At 40.7% G+C, this 25,754-nt stretch overlaps 1 protein-coding gene across 1 annotated transcript in view; it reads right to left on the reverse strand.

Moving 5' to 3' along the window:
- Positions 1-4,308: 4,308 nt before the first annotated feature.
- ZNF804A (zinc finger protein 804A) overlaps positions 4,309-25,754 on the reverse strand; it is a gene marked incomplete at both ends in the record, with an annotated part of 131,774 nt that continues 110,328 nt past the window's right edge. Inside the window, 2 exons of the mRNA XM_079539025.1 lie at positions 4,309-7,603; positions 9,818-9,948. Coding sequence (XP_079395151.1) covers positions 4,309-7,603; positions 9,818-9,948 — 3,426 coding nt within the window. The remainder of the gene's footprint in view (positions 7,604-9,817; positions 9,949-25,754) is intronic.

A 25,754-nucleotide genomic window follows, 5' to 3' on the forward strand; every position in this document is an offset into this window, starting at 1 on the left:
ATAATATACAAGGTCACAGCTAATGTAAACATGAAAACAAAGTGATCTACAAAACCACATACGCATTAATAACTCAATTTAAAAATATCAGATGATCTCTACACGGTACAAATGTCCTTTGAAGAAAAAGAGTTAACATTTGATAACTTTACAGAAGGCAAGCATATTGCATACATATGTACACTGCTGGGTACATACATGTCTCTAGGCAATGTACAGTCATAAATCAGAGAACTAATGTATGGGGTTCAGAATATGCAGACAGAGCACCATGTTGAAATACTCAATAGATTAAAATTTGCCACCTTAACTACAGACAAATAACTGTCTTAGAAATACATTCGTGTGGTCGCAATGTATTGCCTTCTTCTGAGAAAGTTAATGTAATCTTTAATGCAGAAACATTAGTGATTTTCAGCTGGCACAAACCAATAAAATGCAACTGAAATCAGGAGCTGTACACTGATTTGCACCAATTCAGAATCTGACCAAATACATTTACAAACTGGATTTTAAATGCAGCATATTAACTTAATGATATTATAATGTTAAAGATGTATTCCGAAAAAAAGCCGTACAATTATCAAAAATGAACTCAACAGAAAAAAAATACAGCTGTAATGTAAACTGTATTTGGGGAGCATATTATCCCATATAGTACGTATTAGAGAGAAATGGATGTTCCAGTGGCCTTTTAAAGCACAGTCTGAAGATCACATCTAAATTAATTTCCTTGAGTGTAAAAAGTTTATGAACCAGTACAAAGTTAACACTGCGAGAAAAGGCGACAAACTGCTTCATAATAATTTGACTGCTGTTTGATTGCAGCAAGTGATAACAGCAAAAGATAGCAGCAAACATTCCTATTCTATAATATTCTGTAAAAGGTACTTCTTTTACTCTTTGTCATCAGCAATTTCTACACACATTGCTCGCTCCTGTAGCATCTCAAGGTTTTTCTTCTTCAAAAGTTTGCATACTTCCTACTTTGTGAATGAAACCAAACGAACAATTTGATTCTTCTGCTCTTCCTAGGTATTGGCATTCTATGTACTTACAGACATGACAAAAGTGACTGATAACTTCGAACTGCCGATAACACTGTGAGGTGATGATACTTAATGCCTGAAAGATCCTATAAGGACATTACTCTATGGCTCATGTTACCTGAGAAATGGTACGGCTCCAAGAAGGTCACTGCCTGGACAGACTGCTGCTTCCCAAGGACAAAGACACACTTCTCATCTCAGCGGAACAGATTAACTTTCAAGCATTTCTCTGCAGAGCTGCTCTCTGGGGCCACTTAACAAAATCTATCACCTAATTTAGGGTCATCACCGCAGTCTGAAGATCTAATTCCTGTGATTCAGGTGGATTAAAGGGGATAGTATCACTTTCACTGTTTACATGAGGAAGACAATCCAGTAACTCTATGAACTGGCAAAGTGAATAGGAACATAAATTAAAAAAAAAAAAAGAAGTTCTGAGTAAACCTGAAAATTCAAAAGTAGATTAATTAAGGAAGTTTGGTGGAGCTTATTTAGAATGACAAAAATTCAACTATTTATCATTTGAAATAATGTTTACTTACAACTTAGACTGCTAAAAAACATACATTTAATTTAAAATACCAGATAAATGCCAAAATGAAGCTACTGTTACTTAAGTTACTGTAAGTTTAATACTTAATAACAATTCCAACTCAAAATGATATTTTATTACTTGCTTTCAATTACTGTGTTCAATTCTAAACTTAACTTGGGAATTATTTTTCTATTGGTTTAGCTCTTACACACGATGTCACCTATACTAACAGCTCTAGAATTGAAGGCAGTACCATGTTAGCAAACGATTGCATCTGATGGTTATTAGTCTTTTATTCTAAGTTTATACACTACCGAAAGCAGTTACAGTAAATAAATAATTGTGCAATGTTATAAAATTTTTAACAACTTAAAATAGAATAAATTTAATTTAAGTTGCTGGGAAAAGGTAAGATACAAAGCTGTTTGAATGCTTTTTTTAATTATTGACTCCTAAATTAGTAGGTGGGACTTATTCAATGAACTGAAATTCTGAAATTTGCTATCTTTTATCTTCTGCCAGATAAAAATGTAGGGATAGGGATCATGTATAATCACAACTGTCCTGCATTGTTTCTCTTTGTCCAGTGGGTGTTATCAGATTGTTGTCTTTGACAGGACATCAGGATCCACGGGAATACCCATGCTGACTCCTGCAGAAGATGCAGGAATACAAAAGCCAGTGTGGGTCAGCTATAAGGCAGGGGCCTGAGCAGCAAGCAGGCACCTTCAAGCTTCAGATACAAGTTTCGGTGCTTGAGCAGTGCGGCTTGCATGCAGCCTGCTTGCTGCAGAAGGTAGTGAGACATACAGATTGGGCAGGCTTACTCTTGAAATAAAGCAGAAGGATAAAGTCACTTATGTAATTTCTAGGTACCAGATAACTAGAAAAGGGCATTCACTTGAAATTACAAGCTGGAGAAAATTTACCATCTTAATGGCATTATATACACGGATGCCCAGTAAGATCCTGCTCTGTGGCAGCATCAGGCAGGGTTTATGAGAAGCAATCCGTGACCAGACCATTCATCTGCTCTTGTCAACTTTTTGTTTATTCATGTAGTTCAGCCCTTTCTAATGGCATGACAAGGAAAAGTTGAGTATCCCACACTGTAATCAGAGCTGACAAGATGTTGTTTGCTATAGTTTTAATGCATTATTATACTAAAACTTTCAATATTGATAAAGGTAAGTACTAATGCTATAGATGCACAAAATAATAACCAGATACATATCTTTTAGGCTATATTATTACTTTTTGAATGGATAATATGTGATGCACATTCATAATCTTCCAAAACTACTATTTCAATTCAACTGTATATATGTATATAATGTAATTCCATTATAATATATAAAAGGTGAAAAGAAGTGATTAATTTGAGAGCTAGCCCCTACCTTTTACTTTGGAGGGTCTACTTCTAGCACTAAAGGTCATGCTGCAAATTCTAAGCTTCGCTCACGTGGCTAGATTTCATTGTAACTCACAGAGCTGGCTCTGCCCCGCAATCACTTTTGCTCACAAGTGTGGGCCTGAAATATCTCACAGTAACACGAATGAGAAGATTTCTCTGGCTGAAGTTGAGTTTCATCAGCAATAAAAAGGCTTCAGAGGTAGGGAGAGTTCTCTGAAATACAGTCAGAAATAACGGCAACATGTTATCATTATTTCTATTCTATGTCACTCATATATTTTTAATACCCCAACGCTGAAGGTAATGGAGTGAAACGAGGTAAGAACCTGAACCATCCCCCTGGTGAGATTCAAAATTCCCAATGAGAAGTTTCTCCTGACCTTCCTGCACGTGTGCAAAAAGTAGGCATGAGAAATGGAGATCAGCTGAAGGTTTGATGGAAATAAGGCTCTCTGTGCTGCATGTTTTCATCATAAGAAACATTCCCTTGCAAGTCAAACCACTGCTGATCCATTCTTTTTTCTTCTACCACTGATGTTATTTTCGTTACGCGGTCTTTTTGTGGTTTAGTAGAAAAGGGATTAGCTCCAACAGTCAGCAGTCTGTGCAAGAAGACGACAAGAAGGCAAAATTTGTCACAGTGACATCAAACTGCTAACACAAACGGATCTGTTACCCTTTCTCTCTTGCTCAGTGAGACAGCTGCCCTGAAGGTATTAGCCTCTGAGCATCCGTGATAAATCACTGAAAGATAGGAAACCCGATTATCCCAGCACAGCAGGGGTAGAGGATGCAGAAGAACATAGAGCGACAACATCCGTGAGGCTTATAATGAAAGATTTTTTATATACTTAAGTAGTTAACAAAAATTTATTGCAAGAGATAGTTTGTCACTAGATTTACAGTTTCAGAGAACATAGTACAAAACATAGTGCATCAGCTTTGTCTAAACATTAAATAGGTGCAAATACACAAGGATAAAAAAAACAAAAAGTGAATACTTTACAACAGAAGTTATAGATCTATAAATATATTTTATATACATTATACATATTCTAAGACATGAGCTTCACTGATATATATATAGTTCATATCGGTATCAGACTATTCAGTGCTTTACTTATAGGATAGGTCTTTACACGGGACAGGAGCTTTTCATGGATGTTTGCATCACTATACTTACAGTAAATACTTCCCAAGGAAAGAGGGATTTCAACCAGTTTGTTTCACAGGACCGCTCGCGAAGCCGAGGGGTGCTGGGAACCCCACGTCCATCTGTCTGGAGGCTCCCTGCCCCCCAGGAACCCATCCTAGAAGAGGGGCTGCAGCGGCAGGACGGCCGGGTGCGGGGACAGCAGGGAGGGGAACACGGCGTGCGGCAGCGGCGAGAAGGCCAGCGGGGCCGGCTGCAGAACCGAAGGCGGCACCAGCGGCAGGTGCGGCGGGGCCACGAAGGCTGCGGGGCCCCCGGGGCAAAGCCTGGGCCCTACGGGCAGATGAGGTAAAGGCGCTCTGGCAAGGGCCGGGACCTGCGAGAGGAAGTGCTGGTGGGGCCGGAGGGCCTTGAGCGCGCTGGCGGCGGCGTGCTGCTGCAGGACGGTGTGGTGGATGGTGGTGACCGAGGTAGAGCACAGCGGTGGCTGCAAAGGCAGAGGCTGCAACGGAGAGCTGGGGGGCTGCATGGCCGGGGGAGGAAGGGTAAACTTCACCTTGCTGGCCAGCATGTTCTGTTGCACGAGCTGCTGGTATGCCTCGGATGGGAGGTCTTTGAATTTTTCGTGGTTATCTGGAGGGAATATCAGCGTCTGGTCGGGAAGGGTAAAGGGGGCTATCAGCTGCTCCGTAGCTAAGAAGGTGTGGCTGTTGAGGTGTGCTTCTTTGAATGGCAAGGGTGGTGGGCTGTTAAATATGCCTGAGTTGCACTGTACCCAGTCACCGGTCACCTCATTTATCTTCTCATGTGGCAGAGAATCAGCCAACTCGTAATGGCAAAGGACTGATTTTGGGGGAGCCTGGTCCAAATGTCTGGTGGGCGGTGGAGCTTTATAACGAGCTTGACTTTCATGGCTGTTCGCATTTTCATTTTTCTTTTCGTCCTTCAGAGCATCTTGTGTGCTTGCAGCTGCAGGAGCACCCTGCTCAGGAACAGAAGCAGCACAATGTGTGGCAACGTCCGAAAGCACGCCCAGCACGCTCTCTGGTGCTGCACAGTCTGTTGACTTGTCTTGTTCCAGAACATGTGCACCACCCATTGGCAGAGATGCCTTGTTTTCCTCCAGCTGCATGGCTTCATCTGCATCTTCTCCAAGATCAGCTTTGGAATTCATGATAGTATCCCCTGTGTCGTCTTGAGTCAAGAGTTCTCCCAGAACGTCTAATGCGGAACTTGCAGAGTTTTCTTTACAAGGCCTGGAGGCCTCACTTCTCTCATTCCTGTCAATGCATACGTGACTGATTCTAGTTTTCCTCCTCCTGTGTTTTCCTTTTGCCTTGTGATGCATACCTACAACGCTCGCTTGCCTGAAATACTCCTCTGCCAAGCACGCCTCTCTGTACAAACTTTCATCTGAAGAACAGGAATACGTGTGCTGTCTCCGCTTCCTGTGGGAGCTTTCCGGTTCATCCATCAGGCAGCTGTAACCTCTCTTTATGGACTGATGGTGGCCTGGACTCTTTTCTTCACTGCAGCGCCCTAAACATTTATGCTCTGGGCTGCAGCTCAACCTCCTGACTTTCCAGCTACAACAGGTTTTGGAGCACAGGCAGTTGTGCCTCCTACAAGTTCGAGCCAGCTGCCTCAACTGTCTCCGAGAGCTTGCTTTTCTCTTTCTATGCAGAGGTTTACAAGCACTGCGTTGGTCCCTACTTTTTGCATGCCAGATGTCACATACGCCTCTGCCCGCATGGAGGTGATCTGATGTAGCCAGGACTCTTTTATGACCATTTTCAGTATCAGCTTTTTGATGAGACTGCTGTACCTCATCCGAAGCTACCCAGATATTCCCTGCATCGTATCTACACTTCTCTGGGGTGTTTTGGAAGTGCTGATGTTTATTTTCATCTCTGTAATTCATTTGCTTTTCTATAACTGAGGAAATTTCCATTTCTGCAATTGTTGCTTCCCCACAAGGATGATAATGATGGTGATGACAATGACACAATTTTCTTCTCCTTTTCCGTTTCCTACTTTTGTGAAGCCATTTTTCATGACTTTCTTTGATCCAAACTTTGTTATATTTCTCACCTATCACAGCATTTTGTCTTAAGTGATTTTTTGAAACGTGACACTTTTCTAGCTTTTTAATCCTGAATGACTCACCCAAGGCCACTTTATTTTCATTTTTTGCAAGATCAGAATTTCTGATGAGGGAAACGTCACTTACGAGGGGTACTGTATAGTCAGATGCACTTCTATTTATTTCTGCTTCAGGATCACCACACTCTGAAGTAGGCTTGTTTGTAAAATCTGAGACTAAGCTATGGTTGGATTCAGTTGTGTGGTGCAAATTAGGTACGTTTGCCTGATGCTTGGGTTTTTCTTGACTATCACTTGCTTTTGATGACCTGAAATCAAAATACAAAGGGTTGCAGCTGTAAGAAATGGATGGGTCTGTACTTGTGTAAATTAGCATTTCTGATGGCCACTGAAGAATGTTTGATCCGTGCTTGCTAAGAACAGGAACGAACGGTTCACAAGATCTCTTGCGTGTGTCCAGTTTGCTCCGGGGGACTCTCGAGCCATCTTCAGAATGTGATGGAACTAACGTCTCTGTCCCCAGTTTTATTTCAGTTTCAGTTGTAACTAAGTCACTGTTCCCATCTTTACCATTTTCCTCAGCAGCATCCTGCAGAGATGAGCAATCCTCCACAGCAGCCTGAGCAACAGCTCCGTTTCCCAGCAGCTCACAACTGCTGCAGTCCGGGGGCAGAACTCGAGCACTGTCCACAGCCACAGACAGTGTTTGACCCGGTACATCCACAGCACAGGCATCGGTACTGCAGTCCTCCATGTCAGAAGACACTAGCTGCTTTGAATTGGAAACAGCAGGTATTAATGCGGGGTTCTCTAGCTCTCTGTTTTCTTCACTGGCTAGCTCTTTTGATTCCTGATTTTCAGGATCTTCTGCTGTGTCAGTGCATCTTTCCACCAGTGGGTGCAAACAGTCTTGTTTCTCCTCGGGACACAGGACTATTTCAGTTGCTGATGGAGACTGAAGATTACAAGCTCCTGGGAAAAATCTGCTTCTTCTGCTAAGTCCATTCTCCATAGATGTTTCGTCATTATATTCGTAGAAAACAGCAGCTGAAGATTCCAGTTTGACTACTGCTTTCTTAGGAAAAGCAAAGGAGAACCCAACTCTATGTCCTCGAGCTCCTTGAACTTGATCTCCAAATTTGTTAGTTCTGGATGTATTACTGCATGCGTTTTCAGGAGTGGAAGAAATATCTGAAGTAGCATCTTTGCAATTCTGTGTATTGTGCATCAGCGTACAGCTGAAATCTTGTTTGCTGGAAGAATCTATCGCAGTGCTTTGTGGGATATCAGTGGAATTATCCCGCACAGTCACTGTTGTGGATTTGAACATAGGTCCACTTCCAGGAGCACTAGGAAGGCAAACAAGACTCAGAGTAAGAACCTCTCAGAGGACTGCAGGCAAACACAAAGCATTACATTGGTACTGAAAGGATTTTTAAGAAAAGAGGAAGAATGTACGGACACGCAGATTTAGAAAGTCTCTTATTTCACTATAGGATTTCCTTAAAAAAGATAAGTATTTTGTTCACAGTTCCTTCATGTGAGGTCATCGGACAGAGGGCTAATAATCTCATATAGTTCTATTCCCCTAAATGTACTTGCTGAACTAATAAAAGACCGTATATTTCCCTGGAAACCTTGCTTCTCCTCCCAGCATGCCATCACAGTTATGCCACTATTACTACAAACAGCTGAGGCTTTATATTTCTATGTGCTACAAAATATATTAAAGGAGAGAGTACCTCAGAGATCACTTCTCTCTTAGTCATGATCCCAGCGACTGCTTCTCCACCCACAGGCAATCACCCAGCAGCTCCTTCCCTATTTGTGTTCTCAGACCTGTTGCAAGCTCAGCCATTTATTTCATGGAAAAATAATACCAGGAAAAGTATTTCAGCTGACAGTAGTGCAAAAGTGATTCATCCCTCTTGAGAAAAAATTTATCACTGTCTACTTCTGTTCTTCCTCTCATACTCTCCCCATCTGTTCTATATGACTTAATAGGAAGTAAAGAGAAGAAAAAAACTGCTTAAGCTGGCAGTTTGCTGGGATTCACTGGAACTAGTCAGCACTAGGAGTAATGAACCTAACTACATCAGTTTGGTTGTTGGTTTTTTTTTTTTCTTTTAATTTTGGTTTGGTTTAGCCCAATTATTCTGTATTTTACAGTGCAATGCAGAGCACTACTGTATGATAGGTCACTGGAAAAACTTGCAAATATGATTCAGGACACCAAGAAGTGTTGCGTTAAATAATGACGAATGTACCACATACATTCTTTCACCAACAAAATAAAGTAGTGATTTTTTATCCAAAACAAATCTAGAAAACACTAGTTAAAATAAATCCTGTGTGTCTGTATCATACCTCTAAGGACAGAAAGTAGCAGTGCACAGCAACTATTAGAGTTCAGAGAAATTCTTCACCATTGATTAGGAAGACTCTGAAAAAAAAGTAATGGATAGAACAAACACCTACAAAATCTGTGCTTTTTTGTGTTTCTTTTACCTCTTTGTCCTGAATTATATCATACAGGTTTTCTAATACGCTTAGGGAGAACGATATCTAAAGCTGGGAGCATAAAAACCATGTTTGCCGAGTATTAAATCTGGAAAGTTAGAACACTGAGGGAAGAAAAAGCATTTCCACGTGACTTACCATCAAAAGGTAAGTAAATGAATAACTAAGGTGCTACACTGATCTTACCAAACAGACCTTACAGCTTCCATGTCACCTCCACTTGCTTAGAGAAACCTGATGTCAGCATGCTGCCCACCATACATGCGATGGAGGAATAATCACTGAACAAGGACTGTGAATCATATGGGCTGACTCTTCTGATAGATCATCTGGTGAGCTGAAGCTTGGATAAAATTGGCATTTTAGCTTATATTTTTCCCCCTGAGGTTCCACTGTGAAAACTTAAGTTGGGATATATATAATTAGTGCCAAAAGTGCACAAATAAGAATAGAGTCACAGTCAGCAATCTCAATATTAATTTCAATAGTATGCCTAGATTCAGCAGCAGCGTGTATGACTAGCAATACCTCTGCAGTGAGAAGCAAACATTCTGTGGAGATGAGGAAAAGGAGTACTTACCTTTTAACATATATATAAAAAAATCCAGTTATTGAGATTTAAGATGAGATTTCTGGATGCTTTCCCAGGCAAGCACTTTGAAAGCTAAATCACAGAAGTCTGTTACATCCTAGAAAGATTCTGTATTCCTCACCTCATCAATGGAGCAGTGTCAGCCTTCAAATGTGTGACCTAGTTCACTAAGCTTTCAACCAATACGCCTGGTTTTAAGAAATATATATATGAAATATCTTTTTCAATTAAAAATACATGTCATTTTAGCTCCACTAGAAAAAAAAGGTTAAACATTTCTTCACACAGTGTGACTCAAATTACTGTACACACACTGCTTCAGAAATGTCATAAAACCACGCATGCAGGGCTCCAGCTGAGGGATTCCAGTAGCCCAGTGTCCCAGGTCTTCAGCAAATAGCTGAGGGATTATTTTAAGGCATTCTTTGTGTTTCAGTAGCCACGCACTTACCACGTTGTCACTTTCCTTAGCTCAGCTAACTTGTGCAAACGTTGAAGGGCCTTTTCCTGTTTCCTTTCATCCTTCCTCGACTTCGATGCTACATTTCGAGCAAACTCCCTCTGCTTCAATTCCTTGAGTCTCTGCAAGATATCGTGACACACGCACAAAAACAAGGCCAGGAATAATTAACATTTACAATGATAATTACTTTCTGGTAAACAATTTCATACTCAGATTGATTTTCCAACCTAACCAGAATGATCCATTTAATAAATTTATAGATTTCAAGCAAGTAACAAAAATACCTCATGATTTTAGGGAGAAACTAGCTGGGGCAGATATGATCAGATAACCATATTGTACTTTTGGTGATTATTATAGACCAGCCTCAGTAGAACTAGACACTGTTCATCCTGAATCATATTTTGGCCCCTTTACTCCTCCTGCTGAAAGTGTAGGGCTGAGGTTAATGGGACTTCACGCCTCACAGTGTCGGTACAGTCTCACTCCAAGCCGCGGCTATTTTCAGTTTTCATTTACTGCTTATTTCGAGCTCTACCTATTTCTCTCAGTGAACCTGACAATAAAATCCCCACTGACAGCACAGAACAACATTGAACCCACAGGGAATAGGGAGAATGCTTTAAAAGAACACTTGCACAATGTGGGATGCAAAATAGGTGCACTCTGTGCCTGCCTGGGTTACGCAGACACAAGCGGTTCTTTTTCTTGCACCAAAACACAGCCACATAACCATCATTTTACTGATCCGAGCCTCTCCTCAGCCTAATTAAGTCATTATGTGTTCAGCACATACAAGTTGTGGAACAGAAGAATCATTTAAAACTTTTCAGCAATTAAATTACTCTGCATAATTGCTACAAGTAGGTGTCAGTGTGTGAGACAGAAGAGTCTGGCTGCAGTTCCATACGCACAGCCTTCACGTTGGACTGTCTGCTTGTCTTTTCTGGAACTACTTGTTCTTGAGTTTGCCTTCTGCCAGATGTCCTGTCAAATAAACGGCCCTTCTTCCAGAATGGAAGGGTGATGAGCATAATCGTTCTTAGCATAATAGGAACTACTCCTAGAAAGTGACTTTTTTTCTTGTAACTACTGTCTCCAGCTTTAGCACGGAGGGCTTTAACAATCTATCAGAATTATTGTTAGATAATATCCGAGTGGTTTACTGACCAAATGCATACGTGAGTGGAGCTGTTCTTAGCCGTTAACTGCAGAACATACAGCACAAGCTGGTCGGAGGGCTGATCAAGAATTCCAAAACTACTATTTCCTGGATATAAAAGGTCATCCAAGTGCAAAAATGCATGTTTCTGTTCTTGGATATTGTGGCTCTTTTCCACGTGTCCTTATTCAGCTGTCTGCTGAGTCACCGTTACCTGCATTTCCACACTGCACTTAGGTGTGTTAGTGATAACTAGCAGAGCACTTAGCTGCAAGGTGTTTGTATCTTGCTGGGTTTTGCTTGTGTTATACAAATGAAAATATTGCCCAGTTACACATAAAATGTCAGTAGTCCATGCACTCTGAGTATCGCAAGGTCCCCAGTCAAAAATCATTCAAAGTAAATGGGAGCAACTAAAAGAAGTGTACCTTACTCTTAAAAAGCATAATTTCCCTAATGTTTTCCATGTCTTTCCATGTGGTGGGACTATTCACTAATGATGAGTGCTTCGTTTAATGCCTGCTTTTTCTGTTTGCTTCTGCGGATCAGTAAGCAAGTAATTAGCAAGCAGTCATACAGTATTTAAATGTGATGCCCTCATAATATTATCCTCTGCTTATGAACCAGCTCAAAATGTGCAAGTCTTTGCAAGTAACAAGTTCAACGAGCAGTTCACAATGAATAATTAACTGAGATTCCTCCAACAAAACCAAATGACTTCATAATGCATGATGCTGCCACAGGAATCTCCCCTGAGGTGCAAGCTCAGGTGAGCCTGCTTTTCACCCTGAGGTGTCCCCAGGTGGGCACTGCATGACAGCCAAACAAGATAAGCCCTAAGCAGAATGCTAACAAGACATATTTCTGCTTCTTTCACCCATGCCTTCACTTTCCAGCTTATTCCAAAGAGGTTTTTCCAGTATTCCTTGTTTCAAAAAACCCACGTCAAGTTCCCTAGTTTCTCTCTGTGTTATCAAAGGCACAAAACCAGATCCTGCTGTAGGAGACAAATGCCTGAAGACCTCCATGGATCAAAGCCTCTCTACAGCAGAGAGGCATTAATGCATTAAGTGTGCTTCTTTTTACAAGCCTTTTGCCACTCTGCAGAGTGTTCTGTTCTTTTTATTTTTATTATTTTTTTTTTCATTTGAAGATTTAAGCACTTGCAACAACTGCACTTCAAAACTAACAGGCCTTAAAAACATCAAGATGACGTTAATTAAAAATATGCTCAGGACAGTGAAAGTGCATTAAGGTTGAAAAGTGAAATACAATGGAGCTGCATACTACAATAACAGGTGATAAAATGAGGAAAGAAAGACCAAAACCAGTGACAAATAAAGCAGCTGATACATTCAAACCTGGAATTTCCACAACTAAAGGAAACCGGTGCAACTTTCACACGTTTTATGAAAAACAAGGGGAAATCATACCATGTCTCAGGACTGATAATGCAGCTCAGAGTAGCATTAGTATCCCACATTAAAAGCAGGCGTCCTCCCCATCACCAAAGCATCAGCTGAGGACTGCCTATTCAGAGAGGCTCTCATAGCCTGCCCTGCAATACGTATCTCAGCAGGCTGGGAACAACTTCAAGAGGGTCACGAACTGATGGGAATGTTTTTTTCTAATAGCAGGAACCGGGGGATTTCAGGACACTGCAGTTCAGATATGATGATGTTAACGTTCTGCTGACCTGAGATTAACAATTAAATTATGTGGACTTTTACAAGGTTTAAAATACCATAAATCCATTTCCTGATCAATGCAAGTATAAATTGCAGAACTTAACTGCCATGACATCAAATTTCGCTTATCGTTTCTTTATTTTATTTAAAATCAGGAAAAATGACTGCATTCCCAGCAGCCACTGAAACTCTCTAGAGTTCATATTATCGTTGGCTCCCTCCTCCCCTTCTAAAATGTTTCCACATAACACAGAACTATGTGTTGGTTGTTCAGAACTGCCACAGAGGTGGCACAAGAATGGCGCTTGGATTTATTTAGAATAAATGGGATATCCCTTCCCTTTAAGACTTATACAGCATAAAACATTACTAAAGGTTAATAATTTTTTAAGCTTGTACTCATTTTTAAAAAAACCTCATTACTGGCTGACACAAGGATTAAATACAAGTACTTCACAGCTACTGCTGACTGTTCTAGAAGCTGTGCGTATCCCCCTTTCTCTGTTATAGTACGACTGCTTTCCAAATACTCCCTGCTAACTGAGATGGTTTATCGCTTCTTTATGTGAATTATGGTATGACAAACAGAGCGACAATACACTCATTAGATAAGCACTTGTCTCAGCAAACCAGATTAGCATCCTTCCGCAAAAAGGATTGAGCTTAATCAGTTATAAACAATAACTGAATATACCAGAGCTCTTGCAACACCTGTAAACACTCACGTGGGGAATGAGATGTGCATTTAAAACACACAAGGTTGCTTTGCAAGATGTAAAATATATCCATCTTCCTTCTACCTTTGGTGGTTTGTGGAGGCAAATATTTTTCTGTTCTGCAAGTGGAGCCACCTTCACTTTACACAGCAGGACAGAGCAACACCTCAATACCTGTGCTGCACTCTGCAGTGCTGCAGGGACTTCATGACCACCTCTTCTCTTAGCAAGAAGAATTTCTCCTTTTGAAAAGATTACACGAGCTCTGAGAAAATAAGAAAATACAACAACTTGCACTTTTAGTGCTACAAGTCTTCTCTAGCAGAAGCTAAAGAAGGCAAGTTACATCAACAGAAAGCAGAAACATTAAGATTTCTCCTCTAAATGGGTAATTCAACCACTCCAACGTGGAGCAAACTAATAGACAATCCATTTATTTTCATTCTGCCACCCCAAAATTAATTGCTATAATATGCTCCTGAAACAGAATTGGAACATAGGGGAATTTTAACAGCAGCCTACAGCTACTTGGTGGGGAGTTGCAAAGCAGTTGGGACACTCGCTAATGGCTGGGAAAACCTCCCTGCAGGGCAAAATTTGTTACTAATTTGCAGGAAAGTCACATTTTTTGTGGTCAGATATTAGGTCTTCCTTATGACAAGGGGTATTCAGGTTGTGAATAATCCTTTTCCTTTTCTATTCCTACCCCAAATTACAGCCATTACCTCCTGATTTTGTCTTTTAATAGTAGCACACGTTAATACAAATATCTACGGGATTTTAAAGTAACAAGTCCTCAAGAGTCCACAACAGTGTTGTTTCTGCTGAAGAAGAGATGTCAGGAGCCAGGAGGTGGACTCAGCGGGTCCTCCCTCCAACTCAGGATGTTCTCTGCTCCATGCTTCCAGAGGTTGCAGGCACGTTCATTTCTAACAGCCGTGTAGGTAAAGCACCCCAGCAGCAATAACCAGCAGGCTCCATGGAAGCCACGCACTGTGGTTACGCTGTCAGTGCCGTGTGCTGAGCGCAAGCAGATTTCCTTGTCCATCATTAATGTTCTGCTCTTAGCATGACATATTTCCCTCGGCAGCACATACAAGCAAAGCTTGATTATAAAACACATCTGATTCTCTTTAGCATTTGGAGGATTTGTATTAATTTTAAGCACGTCCATGTAATGCAAAAACGTGCTTTGCTTCTCAGCACACTCAAGCACTGTGCAGTTGTTGAGAAGTGCGCAAGAGATAACTGTCAATCTAGCTTTTACATTCAGACCCCACAAAAGTAACAGATAATAAATATTATTTATATGCATTACTATACAACCAAAAATTCACATTGGTCTTTCTACATTTCTAACATGTATTTTTCTACTGCTAGAAAGGAACTGCTACACTTCAATGCAAACAATATGAATAACTCAAACAAAACTGGACTAATGTTATTTTTTGAGAATAACTCATGCTCAACTACGAAGCGTCTTGCTAGTTTTTTGAGTTCAGGCAGATTTTCCTATGTAAGTTCATGGGAGAAAATAAACGGAGCAATCTTAAAATGAAAACTTCACTGGTTTCAAAATTGAGGAAAATCAGAGTGTTCAATATTTTGCACAACTGCACATTTAGTACACATGACAGCTAGTTATCTTTCATGAAGATCTTACTAATTGCTCTTGATTAGGTAACTGCAGAAGATACGCCTTGGAGCAATAGAAGGAAAAAAAAAATAACTCAATGCTTCTTAAAGCGTTTCCTTCAAAAATTATCTGTGAGAAACAAACTCATACTCCTTTATGTAATGATTAATGCCCTTTCCAGCACAGGAAGTCTCATGCTCAATTTGACATCCTTCTGCTATCTGCATGTCTGCTGCTCCCTTACAGCGCATCCTCTGCAGCATTCAGATAGCGTTCTGGCTCACAGCATGACAAGGCTCCAAGACTTTGACAAATAACAGGCTCTGGACTCCAAAGTAAAGACTTCTGTTGCTTTTGTTTTAAGATAACTGTGTTCGCTGAAGTTGACTAAGTGGACCCAGTGTTGCCATTGTGCAAAAATATTGTTTTAAACGCACAGAATTGCTGAGCGCTGCATGCTGAATATTTTACTATCATTGCTAGGAACCACGTGTACAAGAACAGCCTGCTCTTACTGCAAGCTTTAGGATACTTCTTGTTAGCTTCGGCAAAAATCAGCAGTGTACTTCATAAATATTAAGACCAAGACCAAAGAAAGCATCATAAAACCACAGAATTACTATCTCGCCTATCAAATTAATGTTATTAGATAATGAACATGAAGTTGACACACATTTGTACAGCTTGAAAGCAGCTGCATTCGCTAGTTCATTATTATAGAATATTTATTTTAATAACTCTAGGCCTAATTCTGCTGCTCTTGAACTCAACAGAGAAACTCCTGCTAAGCTCAGGGAGAGCAGACTTTATAAATTCTACGTGCCAATTTTCAGCAACGCCTAAGGGAGCTTCTTCAGTCACAAAGATTAAAGATGGGATAGGTGTTTGTCACATCCCTTTTAAGGATCACTTGGCCTTTATTTCCACTTCTGCACCACTTAAGAGTCTAATTAAAAAGCAACAACACAAGCAACATTTTAAGTCCTGTTAAGAAATGGTAATGCTGAGCAATGTCAGAGAGGAGGGCAACGCTATAGAGAAAGAGCTTGACACACGTGCTGCTCTGAGTGTAGGGCTGCCCTATGAGGTACCAGCTTGTCTTTGCTTCTTCTGAGTGACACCTGGAGTGGCATCCTGCATAGCATGGGTCACTTCACATGACACATGTCATTCTCTGGCTCTATCCACCACCACCATTTTGCTCCAGAGCAAAGAAACATAAGCACCCAGAATAATCTTTCTGAGCATAGATTGTTATTTTCTGGCTTGACAGTTCCGCTGCAATCCAAATACTCATTCAGTGAGGCACTGCCTCCTGATATATTTGATATATTTGGGTGGATGCTGGTCACTGAATGCTAAATGTTGAGGACTAGTCTATTCTCTGGCCATTTACAATTTCCCATACATAAATAACAAGAGCTCAACATCCCAATTAAGCTCTGTCCATAAAGGTTTAAGGTACTGGAAAAATCCTCCCCTCGAATACCATTCATCTTCCACAGATCTCTTCGCAGGAACTGTGGCTTCTTCATCCAGAACTCCTTTTAGAGAAAGGTCACCTTTGCCTCTGTGGAAAGGGAACATTGGCTTTCCCTTTAAAATCGCTTTCCAGAGGGAGACTATAAGACAGTAAGACTACAGAACGGATGACTCCATCTAATGCAAAGCTGTTGATGTTGGCCTTTGAAGCTGCCTTTGCCCATTTTGCAGACTGCCTTGCTATTTGTGGCGTGAATGGCATACTTGGCAGTTCTGAGTTGAGACTTCACCCAAGAACTCTGTTCCAGTGTCCTCCAGTATCAAACAACAGCAGTGTTTTATTTTTACTCGGCTCAAAATGATTCTCTGCCTTCATCAGAGCTCTATGTCTCCTGGGGGCTTTTGCTGCCATTCTGATTCTTTCTCCTTCCTCACCAAAGGGGAACGCAATACCCTTTCTAAAAGCACACGGAAAATAGAAAGCAGAAGTCTTCAAAAGACTTCTTTTTGCTCTTCTTCTTGGCCAATCACATTTTAGGAAAGATCGCCACAGAGACTGAAGCGAGCCTACCACGTCTTAAGTCTCTCCAGTTTATACTGTGTTCACAATGACAGAAAAAGGAGGAAATAAATGTTTACAGCCAGGTCCTCTAAATACTTTCTACATTCCTTGAAGGATACCCTAATAATAGTGACAGGCTGAAGCAGACTCATGAATTCCCTGAAGGTGAGCTCTTGATTCTAATTCTTTCAGTCAGAGATAAATCACAGTCACTTTCTCGTACTGGTTTTATATTGGATCACACTCAAAGCCTCTGTTCACAAATTGATTCTCATCAGCAGGATGCAGTCCTTGCCAGAAATTATCCCACAGCTACAACAAGCTTTTTCAAAGAATACATAAATGTGACCAAGCGAAAACTGAGAGGAGAACAGAACTTTACACATTTTGGCACATTCAGCCACAACTAAGTGGCACTGACAGAATTTTATTTACCCTTAAGAAAACCATAAATACCATTAATTCAGATTCCTCTGAGAGAAACACAATATTAAAGAAGAAAAAAAAACATTAAACATCTTGGAAAGATGAATTAATAGCGTAATTTGGCTTATGCTTTCATTTTCAACCATCTAAATGAAGAATGTTGAAACATAATGTTGATAACACACCAGTGACGTGAATGTAAATAGCTGATATTGGTAGCAAGTGGTTACAAGAGCACCGCTTGGTTATGAGAGCACACATCTGTATTTATGTATGTCTTCTAGTGCATCGCCACTTTTGCAGTGAAATATTAATAACTGCAGAGCAAGAATGTATCTGCCACTACCTCATGCTTAAGTATTACTGAAGTTATCAGTAAATCACAGCCTGGAGGCTGCTGAAGGAAAACAGGACTACCAGAGAGGGCTCCAGAAGTGCAAGCACAAGATCATAGCAAAGGCCGCGGGAGCGCAAGCACAGGATGACACACCAGGGTCCCAGGACTACAAACAGCTCAACAGTGCTCAACTACTGCGTGCTAAAGGAATGCAAGTTCAGAATATGGATAAAACTAAGTTTAGGGATTAAAAAGAGAATGACAAGGTATCCGGCACATCTGAAACTATACACAAGATAACAATTGACTGTAATACACAGCTGTGGACCACTAAAGACAGAGTAAATAAGTTATTAAGTACATAAAAATGGCCCTCAGACAGACCTCCATGAGAAGGCACCATCACCATCCAATTTGCCCTTTCAGCTAGAAGGAGGAAGAGGCCACCAATACCATCATCATATCCCCTCCCCATGAAGAACTACATAACAAGTACCTCCCTTTTTCTTCTGTAGGAACATCAGTGAAGCACTGTGACACTACAGAAGGATTAGATACTAGAGAGCTTGCGTCTGTCTACATCCTTACTGCGAAAGTGGTGGTATGATTGGATAATTTGGACTGTAAGTGCTGGTAGCACTGCTAGTAATAACTCATTTGTTATGCTGAGTCTTGAGCTGAGCTAACAGCCAGTTCTTGGCTTTGCATACAGTTTATATTTTTCTCCCTGTGCAGCTGCAGAAGGCACTGGTTGGGCACCCTTGAGCCCTGGCTGCTATGTGGGCAAACAGGGCAGGGCAGAGAGTCAGTGGAGCAGGGCGAGCTCTCTGCCTTGGTGTTTAACAGAAGCAATCCCAGGTAACGTTCCCTCACCCAACACAGATATCAGCCTTTCAGGAGATAATTTGCTCTTGATTAAGAATCACTAGGAAATTAATAAAAACAATAATTAGCTAATGAAGCGCAGCTCATTACTGAAAGGAAATGTACCCAAATCTCAGTCCACATTCTTAATGGCAGAAGGCAATTTCTAGGGAAAGCTGACAATACACTGTTTTACATTTTCTATTGCAGCAGTCAGGGTACTCCGCACACACTGTGGCTTCTGATTAACAGCTGATCACACTAAGAAGAAAGCACAAAGAAACACTAAACTCTGGAATATGAACTGCTTTCTGTTCAGGCTTTGAGAAAAAGAAGAAAAATAAGCACGTAGGAAGTTATCTATCTAACATGAAGAAGAGGAGTAATTAACTAGGTGGGCCTTCTGTACATCTCAGCAGAAGGCAGATTTAAAGTGTCTCTGTGCTCTCTGTGAAGGTATTTCTGGATAAAAAACTGCCACAGAAAATGGAAAACAAGAGCAGAAGCTTTATCATTTCAAGGTCAACAGTGCTACATATTTAGGGAAGCTTAAAAAAAAATAGCGCTTCACACTCTTTCTCTACAGCAAATACAAATAAACAAGCAGAAGTACTTAACAACTGAGAACTAACAGTGATAGACATGAGAGCCTTGTCCACTCCTCTGAAAAGATGAGAAAAAATAATCTTAGAAGTCTTCTCGCTCTGCAAACAAGCCTCTTCCCATCTTCAAGCACTACGCAAGCATGACTACAGCACTCTGCAATTAATAAGCATTTAGAGAGCAGACTTTTTCTGCTCGAGACTTACACTCTTGAAACAAGTATCTTCGTTGATACTTAATTTGGCACTTCTCACCTGGGGGCGATTTGCGTATTTTTTTCTGTTTCTGATTCACCACAGATTTTGGGTTTCAAAGTTCTTCACACACTTCTTTTTCTATGGAGGTCTATAAAAACAGAAGCAAATCATGGCTTTTCTTTCTATCCCAGCAACGATTTGCCTGTTTTCTGCCCATGTTATCTCCCATAGAAACCTAGATATTTCAGAAGTCTGCTTTCAGTTTTCACGACACCCTTAAAGTAGGCTGCTCTTAGGACATCAATTCTGCCTTAAGGTCCCCATGTTACCACTTCAACATTTTTTAGCAATATGCTGTTGTGCCCTCTGGGTTGGGACAGGAAAATATCTGCAAAACACTTGCCTCTCCCTGCCACATCCTCCTCTGTTTTTCTTCAACTGCCACAGAAGATGCTTAGAGAAGATCAGAAGGACATAAATTTATGCAAGTGATACTTTTTTCCTTCTGCACATCTAGGATTTATTGTTGGAATTCTCGCTCTTAATGGCAGCAAAGTGACTCATCCTTTATTAAAATCTTGAAGCAGTTCATCAAATTGTCAGCCCCCAAAACTATTTCTTGCTTGTTTGCGTAGGATGAGGCTACATAAGTCACGGAAAGACTCAGAAAGGCTATGAAAATTTCAGTGTAGTTTTAATAACTTGGTTGTAACATTTATACAGTGTTCTCCATTCTCTTCAAATCTCATTAGCATATAGCACTGCATAGGGATAAACTGAATGCGGGTTATGCCTTGGACCAACATTTTATTGCCAAGGTTTTGGCCCTCTTAAAATCTGGAAATTTATCAAATCTTTAGATCAAATCCTGGGTGAGAAAACTGCAAATGGCCGTCTTCATGGAAGTAAATTAGCTTTTATACTGATAGCTAACCAAAATTTCTCCAAATAATTGCATGGAAAAAGGGACACTAAATACACGATAAAAGGACTATGTGGTTAATTTTACATCATCTTCAGCATTTCTTGAATCAAAATATTAAAATTTTGTAGTGTTAAAACTTGAAGCTCTGATATACTTCTGTTCAACAGGTAAAGACTGAGGAAGTTTAAGAACAAAACCAATGAACACCAAAACTTAGACACCTGGCTTTTTGAATGAATTCCTGTCAGGAATTCAGAGCCTTTCCCTACAAGTTATGCCATGCTGCATAACCTCACAGCCTCCTTTGGAAATGAACGGACGCTAGATTACTAAAAAATATTACAAAGCTGATGTTCCTACACAAGAAAATACATTAGCATAGCTCCTGTTTGCTTTCCTTTTTAACAGATGTTGCGGAACAAATCTCCTATGTCTACAAAGAGTGCTCGTCGCTCTGATGATGTGAGCCTTCCCTTCTGCCCGTGGCAGTATCACAAGGAATAAATCATTCTGTTTGAAATTCCTGCTGACCCTCAAGATGCCAGCTGGTGCCCTACATGCAGCACACCTGCAACCAGCCTCCTGTTTAGTATCAATGAAAGCATTGCCTTCTCCACTGTCATTCTGGATAAGTCCTTCAGCCACTGACACCTCAGAGTTCAGCAGGCTCACACTCCTCTGCCCAGCTCTGCTCACATTCATACTTCCCGCCTCCTCTGGCAACTGCTTCCATAGGAAGCGCAACCAAAGCAGCTTATCTGACTTATATAAACTTGGAAAAGTTGTGATAGCCTTCAGAAAGAATACAGAAGTATGTATGAGTCCTTTCTCCTTCCACACAGCTCCAGATATTGCTTTGCTCCAGATATTTCCTGAGTTTTTTGCCACTTCAGCCATCACCAGCGAAGCTCTTCTCCAATTCTCATCCACACATCCTCTCCAATGACACACATATAGTTCTTTACATTGTACTTTGACAAGGACTTTCATACATGTTGTATGTACTGTATATACAGCGACCTCCTTTTCTTCATTTTGAAGCAGGTTGCATTCGCTTAGATCAATGACTGCAGTTCCATTTGGAAAAACTCTGGCTAGCTAATATTCTCACCGAGCCTCTTTCTTCATGGTCTGAATAACTACTGCTTACCATGCCACACAGTAGTAATTCTTTCTCTCCTGCCCCTTATCAGGCAATATCGACTCTGAGATGTTCCCTCTTTCCTCAGGGCAGTTCAGCTCCTTACAAACTTTTCATCTCTCTGTCAAAAGGCATTAGGAAACCCAAACAGGCTGTGCTAGCCAATGGCACTTAATTGTTTGAAAACCAAGGACAAAAAGTAGTATTTTTTCTTGCCAAAACTTATCTTTCTGCTACCAATAGATTACAGAGCAAGAATTTCTTTTCTATTTCTTTTTCAGCTGCTGGAGCAGAGGACTACACCTGTATCACATCCATCACTGAAATGCAGCCACCATAGGCTTCGACCACGGCAGCTGTTTGATGGCGTGCACCAATTACACCTTGTAGTGAGGACAGGAAGGGAAGAAGGCACCGTAATCAGCAGAGGCTACGGGGGGGATTCATGTAACACAATCTAATTACTTGCCTGGATTTTGGCCAGTACACTAACTAGAGATACCATCCTCACTCCTAAGCAAGCAGCCTTGAAACTTCAATTACTGCAGTGGTCAAGGTCTTAGTTTTATGTCTCGAAGGCAGCAACTCCAGCAACACAATTATATTACTCCAGTACTGACTCCACAGAGAAAGTGCCACCTGCTGAAACGCCATCGAGTCCTGTAGCATATAAATGATAATTAGCGGCCTTTTTTTTCCCCCAGAAATTATGAGATGCTCTATAGCCTGCACAGCGTGAGATTTGATAAGATGGGAGCACTGGGTGGTATAGCTAATAAATCAGTTTACTGTACAACCTCATTTCTTTAATGAACAGCAAATACCTGAGCCTTAGCAAAGAGCTCCAGGCACACACTTGAAGAACGAAACGCTGGATTTAATTTTTGTGTTGTCTCTGAAGAGGGAGCGCTGACCTACCACTAGGCATTAGAAAACACTCTCCTGCCAGGGGGCAATGCTAAGTGTAAACCTCAATGTAAGAATTAAAACATAAAATCCAGAATACCAGAAGAGATAAGTGGCAAAGCCATTATCGGAGAATAACCCAGCAGAGGTACCATTTTCATAAGAGAATAACTCTTAGAAGCTGACAAGAGCTGTCAAGAGCTGTCAAGGTGTCAGGCCGGGAGAAGAGCCAGCACAATTAACATATACCAGGCTTCAATCTGCTGCGCGGGGAAAAAAGCGGGATTTGTTTTGGACAATTACAAGTTAATAAATGGAAGTGTCAGTTCCTCTGCAGTTATTTCTACAGCACACATTAAAGAGTACTAAAGGCCAAAACCTTTCACAGTTCCTGTCATGGTAGGCAACAGTACCATTATTTTATATTTCAAGCAATGTCAATGACAGCACTTACAAATGTCCAAGAAAATATTTCCCCTAGCAGCGTACCAGGCAGTTTACTTGGCAGAAATCATCTGTGCTCTGAGCAGTGACTAGTGGTTTAGATTTTTATTATGAAGACTATTTTTTCCCCTGCAAAACACACATACAAATGAGTGTTGGAAGTGAAGTGCTCGGAAAGGCATCTCCATTCAGATGGCATCCCCAAGGGATTTGCAAAGGATTCAAACTCACCATGCATACAGAGGAAGGCACAGAAGCCTCCATGTAGAGGGGAGCCCGCACTGCAGGAGGAGCAGCCATCGAAGCTTGCATTTTATCCCAAATGCTTACAGAATGGAGAAAAAGCTTCAAAATCCCATATGTCTTAATGCAAGCTTTTTTCTCCTCTGTTGCTGAAGGAAAATGGCTTGACACGATTTTTGCCTTGTTGCTCTTCCCCTTAATCAAGTTAGAAAGATGAATCATTAGCTGCTTTATCTTCCTTTTGTTCACAGTCAGACAGGTGTGCAGAACCAAAGCAAAATACTACAGCAGTGTTTAAAAGAAATCCGCTACCCACAGAGTAATTTGGGAAATACTACCTATTAGTTAAGACATTATCCATCCTTACTGAAGTAAAATAACCCCCCGATTCATCATCAAAAGTGAGGTTATCCACACACGCTATTTTATGACACACTATTTTAAGCCCAATTGCCACTGCTGCAAATACTATTTTTTGGTTACGAGAGCTCAGCTTTGGCAGCCAGCTGCTCCTCCTCACTCTGAGGAAGTTTAAAAAGAAATTGAAGATCCTAAAATGGGCCTGGGAACAGCAAACACCTCGCAGGAATCTTGGCATGGGGTGAATGGACAGCTGCTTCAGCCCTGACCTATTTCTAAGCATCTGAACAAACACGTCTCTATAAATACTACCTGCAGAGTACTCTTTCAGTTGTTGATCTCTCTGTCATTATATGAGCATCTCAGAAACTTCCTTTGCTTTTCCAGCCCTGACCTGAACTGAGTTACGTTGGATCTGGCCGTAGGAGCAAGTTTATAATGCTCACAGGTGAACTAGAGCAATTTAAGCTAGGTTGTATTTTTAATATATTTCTAATTATACAATTCATACCCTTTTATCAACCTTATAAAGTAGGCTGATGCCAGCAAAATGTACTAATTGTGGTATTCCTTAGAATTGCAAAACTACAAGCAGGAACAAGGGAAGAAAATGAAGTAACCCACATTAGTAGCATTCATTATCCTCGCATTCAAAGAAAGGAAAAAATGAAGATTCATTAAGCAAGAAACAAGCCTTGAGATGGCAGAGAAGTAAGTCCCTTGCTGGAGCAGAGAAGTAGCACTGCCAAGAGACAAGGCAGAGAATGAGGTGGCAGCAGCCCATGATTTATAAATCAGATGACAGAGATAACTAATTCCTATTAATTCAATACTTGCTTAGTGAAAGAAAAGGCAAACTAAGGATGAGGAGTTTGATAAGAATCATTTTAAAGCTTCATTTACTTTTTTTCTGTTTTTTTGTTTTTTTTTTTCCCATCTATGAGTACCCATTTTCTTATGTATCTGTTGTTCAATTTTGTATCCTATCTAGCGACAGCCCTATTTCATATACAGAATCTTCTGTCTATGAGAGAAAGGCTACTGAGCACCTTAAGCACCCTTAAACAAATGCCCTGCTCTTGCACTGCTCACTCTAACTGAAGCCCCGTCGGCCAGAGGAATGGTTGCTTCTTACAGCTAGAAAGGGACACCAATAATGGCAGGGAGGAACGTGCACATCTGGGGTGAAGGGATGAGCTGATCCCTAAGGGAGTCTCCAATAGTTATCTTTAACAAATGGTACTGCTGGAGCCCTTCCCTTCTCAACATTCTTGTTGAGTCCAGGCTTCCTTTCTCTCCCTCATGGAATTTGTAGGCTAATACATCTCTGTGTGATCACAAGTGATTTAACACAGTGAGATCCTGTCTGTACCAGATGCAAACATGTAGTTGTCAGTATAAGCACAGAATTTTAAAGCTATACAAAATATATGCAAAGAAGGGTGATTCATTACCAAAAAAAAAAAAAAAAAAAAAAGCATTAAAAACTGTTTCTTTTTTCATTTAATAGATTTTTGTCATTTCTCTGACTTCCAGTGACAGAAAAGTGAATGCAGGTTACATAGAGCTAACTTTCTGCATGAACTCTTGGTACTGTTAACATATCAAGATGACAGCAGCATGAGAGAAGCAGGAAGCTGGGCATTCAAAAGTAGCAGCATTAATAATGAATGAGCTTGAATTAATATTATTCATTATTTATATTATGGTGTACCATGGGTTTCAGTCAGTTCTAATTTAAGAAAAGAAGCAACATGCTGTTGTTTCCTTCAAGGAAAGAGAAGGATGCCTGCAAGAGAGGCACAGACACAAAGCCTGGCTGTATTTACGTTGCCTTCTGCAGACAGAATATCTTAAAGTAAAGAAACAAAAATAATTCAGCCAAAAGACAGCAGCACTTTCTATAACCTGATCTCAAACCACAACTCTTCTGCCACATACAGAGTCTTTGGAAGGAAATAAAAGGTTCTTTGCAGAATAATTGAGGTTTGTCACAAGGATGCTTGTCATGAGCAGGCATAGATGAAAGCCTAGCGAGAAACTAGGGGCTATTTCTCAAATAACAGCATATGGCATCCTTGAAATGAAGGAAGAGGCTGGGCTGAATTCAAAGCAGGACTGATGGGAGGAGCACACTTCTAATTTCCTTTTCCACCAACTCTTGAAACTTCCTTAAACAAGGGCTGCTGTCTGCTCAGGAGCAGCCGCAGTGCTGTTCTCTTAAACCATCCCT

Source organism: Tetrao urogallus (genome assembly GCF_951394365.1).
Source record: "Tetrao urogallus genome assembly, chromosome: 8".
Lineage (NCBI taxonomy): Eukaryota > Metazoa > Chordata > Aves > Galliformes > Phasianidae > Tetrao > Tetrao urogallus.